At 38.0% G+C, this 7805-nt stretch overlaps 3 protein-coding genes across 3 annotated transcripts in view; all 3 read right to left on the bottom strand.

Moving 5' to 3' along the window:
- Positions 1-398: 398 nt before the first annotated feature.
- LOC113466234 (putative uncharacterized protein DDB_G0291608) lies at positions 399-1578 on the bottom strand (the record flags this gene model as incomplete). The annotated part of the gene is made up of 3 exons (XM_026821451.1): positions 1386-1578; positions 890-1110; positions 399-643 (listed from the first exon to the last, which is right to left on the bottom strand). Coding segments are annotated over exons 1-3 (506 nt in total), but the record flags the coding sequence as incomplete, so codon positions are not given.
- A 2171-nt stretch (positions 1579-3749) lies between these two features.
- LOC103506381 (RING finger protein B-like) overlaps positions 3750-7805 on the bottom strand; it is an 86121-nt gene continuing 82065 nt past the window's right edge. Inside the window, exons 2-8 of the mRNA XM_026821450.1 lie at positions 6233-6326; positions 5906-5998; positions 5427-5591; positions 4929-5087; positions 4438-4658; positions 3864-4191; positions 3750-3763 (exon numbers count right to left, since the gene is read on the bottom strand). Of these exons, the coding sequence (XP_026677251.1) occupies positions 3750-3763; positions 3864-4191; positions 4438-4658; positions 4929-5087; positions 5427-5591; positions 5906-5998; positions 6233-6326 (1074 nt within the window). The remainder of the gene's footprint in view (positions 3764-3863; positions 4192-4437; positions 4659-4928; positions 5088-5426; positions 5592-5905; positions 5999-6232; positions 6327-7805) is intronic.
- The window catches only part of LOC113466236 (POU domain, class 6, transcription factor 2-like), a 2339-nt gene continuing 1545 nt past the window's right edge, over positions 7012-7805 (bottom strand). The window contains exon 3 of the mRNA XM_026821456.1: positions 7012-7171. Coding sequence (XP_026677257.1) covers positions 7015-7171 — 157 coding nt within the window. The 3' untranslated portion in view covers positions 7012-7014. The remainder of the gene's footprint in view (positions 7172-7805) is intronic.

The following is a 7805-nucleotide window of genomic DNA, read 5'->3' as shown; positions in this document are numbered from 1 at the left end:
CACAAGGCAGCGGCAGCTAAGCAACAAAGCACAAGTCTGTTTTATTTTTTACTTACTACAGTACTACTTTTGCTTTTGGGTGAGTTATTATAAATTCAAGACATCCAGATTGCAGATATACTTCTGTATGTTCTTTAGCACTTAAAACAGGACAATGGCTTCCAAGTACGACACTCATGATGATGGTCCCGGCTTTGTTGGTATCAGATTCTGTCCTGAATGCAACAACATGTTGTACCCTAAAGAAGACAAGGAGAACAAGGTACTCTTATATGCCTGCAGAAATTGTGACCACAAACAACTGGCTGACAGCAACTGCATCTATGTTAACAAAATTATGCACGAAATAGACGAACTCACTCATATTGTGTCTGATGTCACATCAGATCCTACATTACCAAGGACAGAAGAACATCCATGCCCAAAATGTAATCACAGGGAAGCTGTGTTTTTCCAAGCTCAGACTCGGAGAGCTGAAGAAGAAATGAGGCTCTACTATGTATGCACCAATCAACTGTGTGTTCATACCCAGGGAACTCTTCAGATGTGGAGGACTGGCGGGTTTGCTCGGTATGTGTGTTAACGGTGTGCTAGTGGTAGTATTATTGTTCGGCTCGTGATGTGGGGACTTGCTGAGATTATTCTGTGGACACGAGAAAGAAAATGGGCTGAGCATATTGTTTTTCATCATATTCTTCAGAACAGCGCGCGGCGGTGTCAATGTGGCAACCATGTCGCCGAAAATTAATATGAGCGCATGACAATATGTTGTGGTGATAGTCCTTATTCCTGTTTTAATATGAGAAATACGGCGTTTTTTTTTCATGATTTCTACAACCGTCAATTGATAGGTTAAGTGGGTATTTGCAGTAGAAACCAATTTTCTCACCTGATAAGGGTGACTATTAGTATGATAGCTAGGCGTCCTCTGGTGGTGAGAAGATAAACTAGGATGCGATGGCACTGTTGTCAACGACCTCTGGTGATTGTTCATTGAAGCTAGATTAATACTGGTAAGGGCTGACGCAAGCAACTGTTGGGCTGACGTCGAAAGACTAGATGGTTGCTGATGTGACTGCTGCTGTTGTTGTTGCTGAGTGTTTGGACTCACTGAAAATAAAAGATGAAGTCATACTTGAATAAGAAGCTTGTCCTTTAGTTTAGACAATCGTGAACGAACGCTATTCAGCAGAGTAGATGAGAATTTTTCCGCCAATTCCTAACGTCAGGCATTTTATGGTCACATCTGACATCCGGCCATTGACGCTCAGACAGACCTAGGTCTATCAGACGGTCTGAGCGTGAGTGACCGGCATAAGGCATTGTATTTATCTACGGCGAAAACGTTTCGTCTGAAGGAAAGGGATCATTTGAAAGTGACTCACCTGCTCCATTATTGTTGAATAGAGGATTGGGTTGAGCCATAGACTGTAAGTTTGCGATGGTTGTGGAAATGACTTGGCCGTTGTTGAGGGCCAGATTCACAGGTTGATTACTGGTGACATTGTTGACAGGAATGGTGAGGATGGTTTGAGTCGTTATCCCTGCAAACAAGTAAATAAATCATAGATCCCCTTCAAAAAAAGATCATAGATCCGCCGGCAAAGCCATGAAGCAATTATTAAACCTAACTCATTAAAAAAATGTTTAAATTAGCAAGTAGCTGTCGAAAACTAACTTGATGAAATTTCGTCTTAACTTAAAAAGACCGTATGGTCAGGGACTTGAAAAGACCTTGATAGGTACCTACCTATGTATCAATTCAAACATCCTCTTACAACTAATAAAACAAAATGTACTCAATAGGTATTGTTGATGAATAAAATAAATAAATTTATTGTGTCATATTTTTTACTTTTTACATTAGGTAGCAATACTTGTAATGTTATTAATACAAATTTGTATGGCAAGTGTTGGCAATTGAGAAAGAAACAAAAGACCTCTCTTGCTTGATACTTTCATACAATTAAAAATAATGAAATTTGATACAAGAGATACCTACATTTTTGCTAGCAAACAATCACACAATCAATGCCTCTAAAGCAGAGTAGGTAAGTCCAATGTGTACATAATACTTCTACCCCTGTCTCTAATACCCATATCTACATATGATAGTACCTATACATACATACATACTTATTGGCAATAATTATCAGGCTTTGTCAAGTTTCTCAGTATCCTCATTTGTAGAACCCTCAAATGTCTGTAAATTATACACCAATAAAACTATCAGAAAGCCACAGGATCGCCTATTGGTATTAGATGTTCTTGATATTACCTACATATAACATCTAAGATCAGACTAGGTGCAGCAAAGGTAAGTAAACCTACATACATAGTTAAAATCCCACGAATTGTGAAACAAAACTAAATTTGCTCTTTTCCAATGAGGTGGAGGAGCAGTTGAATCACCGAATATAATTGATCATCCTCTCACATTCAACCTTTTTCCTTCAACCGAATGATGGAATGATATAGTCCTGCGGGATATTACCTCATGGGTCAGCTTATTTTAATTACCTTAGGTACCTCGAACATTGGAAGAAGGGAGATGGGGAATGTTGAAATGATTTGCAACTTTTCTGAACTGTGGTATCCAACTTTAGAGAGGTGATAAAGGTCATACACCCAACACGAAAGTATAAAAAAAACCCTTTGGTAAATACATGTTTTTTGTTCTTTTAGATCCACCTATTAGTGTAGGTATACCAAAAGAATTTCAATTTATTTTAAAATTAATTTTGTATTGAAAATGAAGAATAATTATTGTATCCCCTGAAAGTATCAAATAATAGTACCTAGTATGGGAGTACACGAGTATGTATGAGAGAAAATTCATTTATTAAATTTATTATCATTTAGCCATCAGCTTTTGGTACTTTGATTATTATTTTTTACTTTTTTGTGTTCGAATACAAATTGTGAATATTTATGCGCAATATCGGAATGATTTTTTTCGGAATAAATTGGCGACGCCCTATGTCCGACCTTTTTTTCGCTGTAATGAAAATTTTCGAGGGCGGAACTAGCAGAAGTACTCAAATTTATCACTGTGTGGGGATAATTTATATTCCATGTGTTTGATAATGAAATGAGAATAATTAGCGCAAACCGTCACCAATTATTCGCGTATGTACCTACGTACGTGCGAGTAATGGGATAAAAGAGATCGCTGAAAGTTAGGTACTGAGAAGAGAAAAGTCCGTGGGAAATGTAGGTACATCTGTATAGACCTACATACATAAAAGAAAGAAAATTACTTTAGTAGATTTCTACTTGAAGTATAAAAGAAAATCAACAAAGAATGAATGACTGAAAGTAGACTTTTAATGGACTCCAATGCATAAAACGTATCTTGCCCACAGTACTAAGTAAGTACCTATTTACCACTCTTCATTGTAAATTTGGCACATCCACCAATATAAATAGGTAATATCTGCCATACAAGACCATTTACAAAAATTATGTACTTCTGTTTTAGTAGCATGAAGACTTGAAGAGTAAGGTGATAGGCCTATGGCGGGAAAAAAGACCTTTTCTATTTCGAATTTACGCCTAGGTATCTAGGTAAGAATAATACTCTTGTAGGTAATTTTCTATTCAAATAATAATAAAATCAATTTATAATAGAATCTCTCATTGTATACCCCTTGTACCCTTGGTCTTCTTTACTGTAGGCCAGACTCCAAAAATTTGGAGCATCCACCCCCCACTGGATTCGTCCCTGCCTTGGAATTTGGATATCAATCTCAGAAAATTCCCACTAAGAATTGAGATTAATATTGAGAATTAATGTAGTAAATAAGATCATTACACTAGGGATTAAGAATTTACTACTAGAAGCAAATTTGACTGTGACTTACTTGGTTCATCGGAGAGATCATCAGGACTGTCCGGTCGCTCACTGCTAGCATAGTCATACTTGTTACTATTAGTGGTGGTGATAGTCAGCTCTCCATTGTGAGTGGTCAGTCTGTTGAGTGGAGAATTTGCCGGAGGTAAGGACGCAGGAGCCGCTGTTGGACTCAAACTACGCCGGAGGTTGTTGTTACTGCTCAGGTTGTTATTGTTGAGACCCAGGGAACTCTTCAGATGTGGAGGACTGGCGGGTTTGCTCGGTATGTGTGTTAACGGTGTGCTAGTGGTAGTATTGTTGTTCGGCTCGTGATGTGGGGACTTGCTGAGATTATTCTGTGGACACGAGAAAGAAAATGGACTGAGCATATTGTTTTTCATCATATTCTTCAGAACAGCGCGCGGCGGTGTCAATGTGGCAACCATGTCGCCGAAAATTAATATGAGCGCATGACAATATGTTGTGGTGATAGTCCTTATTCCTGTTTTAATATGAGAAATACGGCGTTTTTTTTTCATGATTTCTACAACCGTCAATTGATAGGTTAAGTGGGTATTTGCAGTAGAAACCAATTTTCTCACCTGATAAGGGTGACTATTAGTATGATAGCTAGGCGTCCTCTGGTGGTGAGAAGATAAACTAGGATGCGATGGCACTGTTGTCAACGACCTCTGGTGATTGTTCATTGAAGCTAGATTAATACTGGTAAGGGCTGACGCAAGCAACTGTTGGGCTGACGTCGAAAGACTAGATGGTTGCTGATGTGACTGCTGCTGTTGTTGTTGCTGAGTGTTTGGACTCACTGAAAATAAAAGATGAAGTCATACTTGAATAAGAAGCTTGTCCTTTAGACAATCGTGAACGAACGCTATTCAGCAGAGTAGATGAGAATTTTTCCGCCAATTCCTAACGTCAGGCATTTTATGGTCACATCTGACATCCGGCCATTGACGCTCAGACAGACCTAGGTCTATCAGACGGTCTGAGCGTGAGTGACCGGCATAAGGCATTGTATTTATCTACGGCGAAAACGTTTCGTCTGAAGGAAAGGGATCATTTGAAAGTGACTCACCTGCTCCATTATTGTTGAATAGAGGATTGGGTTGAGCCATAGACTGTAAGTTTGCGATGGTTGTGGAAATGACTTGGCCGTTGTTGAGGGCCAGATTCACAGGTTGATTACTGGTGACATTGTTGACAGGAATGGTGAGGATGGTTTGAGTCGTTATCCCTGCAAACAAGTAAATAAATCATAGATCCCCTTCAAAAAAAGATCATAGATCCGCCGGCAAAGCCATGAAGCAATTATTAAACCTAACTCATTAAAAAAATGTTTAAATTAGCAAGTAGCTGTCGAAAACTAACTTGATGAAATTTCGTCTTAACTTAAAAAGACCGTATGGTCAGGGACTTGAAAAGACCTTTAAAACTATGACTTTTCAAAGATGAGACCTACGTATAGTTTTCGTATAGTTACGAGTACCTACTTCAAGTTTCTAGTCCCTGTAATTTCCGCTACCCATTTGTGTATCATTAAACCTCCATCATTGGTTTTGTCAGTTGAACAAACCTTGTGTGGTAGGTATGAGGAGTTGGGCCCCCTGAATCCCTTGCACCAGTTGTCCTGAGGCCAGGATGAAATGGGGCATATTGGTGGCGGGGAGCGTGGAACCGGCAGAAGGGTTCTTCAGGTCAGTTCTTGGATTAACATTGGGATGGAAATTAGCTGAAACAGCTGGAAAAAAACGGATATAATTAGAGGAGAACGTTTGTAATAAATTAGGGTTTCGTTAGTGATGGGTTGAATTGTAGAGGTTCAGGGTTGAATGGTAGAGATTGCCCCAGGCAATGATTTCGCCCTTTGTTTGTAATTTCTTGTATTTGTGTACATTGAATTATAATTAATAAAGAGTCTAAATAAATAAGACAATAATGGACATGAATTTTATTTCTTCTCCTTTTTATGTGTACCTGCAATTACCACTATTTACAGCACTATTTAGGGGATTTCGTTTGTCTTTAGTAAATGCTGTATAAAAAGATACTTACCATTTGAGTTGAGACTTAAATTCAAAGGTGCATTCACCATGTTCTGATTTTGACTGATCAGGGGTGGAGAGATGATTCCTGGCATGTTACTCACTGAAATGTAAAATATGATCATTAGATTCAATAACACATTGTCTGAATCTCTAAATCTAAAAGATATATGCAGGTACTCACCTAAGAACTCATTTTTCTGGATTGGAACTCTTTAATTCTAGTCTAAATAAATTAATTTTACTGTTATCTTGAATCTTCCTTCTGCAATCAACCCAACAAAACCTAACCTTGTCGGATTAGTAGGTTTCTCTCCTATCTTCTCGAGATACTTACGGTTAATTCCGTTAAATTTGTTCTGTTCGTTGCCGGTCGAGTCAGTACAGCTACTTGCTCCACTACTGCTGCATGAGTCTTCGTCCCCACTCTCCTGGAACAGAGGACATCAAAGGGTTAATATATATAGGCATTATTCATTTGGATTTTGGATTGCTATATTTATCAAAATTTGCAAGCAGAGAACACGAGAAATCAAAGGGTTAGTATAGGACATGGGTATTATATTCATATGGCTTGCTCTTTATTAAAATATGCGGGTAATTTATATTATAGGTGCATAGTGCATACTGTCTACTTTTCTTCTTTTCACGTACCTACTTATAGCCACATGGTATCATACTTTGTACACGGGGTTATATTAAATACTGGTACCTACATACGTAATGTTGGTAAAGGTAGAAAGGTACATAAGTCTCGCTGTGAATTCAGAGCTATAGTTAGGTACCATGTATGTAATATAGGTATATTGTACATACTCCTGTTAGTCATTGATGATCTAGATTTCCAGATTATCCAGGAAATCTAAAAATCTGGGGTTAGATTACACCTGCACTTGTGAACTTTGTGCTGATATAGACAATGCAAATCATAGAAATCTAACTAATGATTTTACTGTATACAATACCTCATTGTAGGTTCAGTCTGTTGTACAGATAGATCGATTGTTAACATCGGAAAATCACCTCGTTAGCGGTGTTAATTTATTGATAGGTACCCAAGCAAACTAGAAGAAGAAACTTTTAGATAATAAATACTTATACCTCTTTTCTCTCGTTCAACTATCTATTGATAATACTTACTAACCTGTCTTCAGAAAGTTTTAATAAATAAATGAAATTAATTAATACTAACCTCTCTTCAGCTTCCTTCATCCATCGTTCAAGCACAGGTTTGATTTTCTGGGCACTCTTGGGTGTGATATCAAGTTTTTCAAACCTGAAGGATAAACATAAATGTTTAATTTTGAGTAAATACCCACCTACTTAGATAGGTAATTAACTAAATATCCGTCTTGTTTAGATGTCTAGCCCATAAATTTGCAAGGTGGTCAAGTAGTCAAGTACCCACCTATGTTATGAATTTGATGGCACATTCGTTCTCTTTTGACAAAATTTTTGATGGCAAATTCGAGGAAATCAGGCTGTATGTCGTAAATTATTGGCGTAAAAAAAAGTGGATATAACTTTCGAATTTTTCTGATATTGGCTTGTTACAAGCGCATATTTTGTGAACCATCATTCCTAGAACCCTTACATGTACACCAATTGATTTCTCGTGAAAAGTTACATAGGAAAGACTCCTTGGTCATCTTAAATACTCTAATGGAAACTCTTGCTGAAAAAAAAAGATTCATGTGAAATTTGGGAGATATACACAGATAGGAAGGGAGAGGGAGCAAGAGAGAACCTTTTTCTCCAGTCTGGAAAGGCAGGGAAGGGAGAAGAAATGAGCTCTGACCAAACTCTAGGTCTGAAAACCCTCCCTTGGACCCCCTTTATCCTTTTACCAAAAAACCAATGGTAGGGGTTCCAGGGGAAGTGTTAGGGTTGAGGAGGCATTTCCCTACATT

This window comes from Diaphorina citri, unplaced genomic scaffold (genome assembly GCF_000475195.1).
Source record: "Diaphorina citri unplaced genomic scaffold, Diaci psyllid genome assembly version 1.1 scaffold232, whole genome shotgun sequence".
Taxonomy (NCBI): domain Eukaryota; kingdom Metazoa; phylum Arthropoda; class Insecta; order Hemiptera; family Psyllidae; genus Diaphorina; species Diaphorina citri.
Note: the sequence above shows the minus strand (reverse complement) of the source record. Positions and strands in the feature narration are given on the sequence as shown.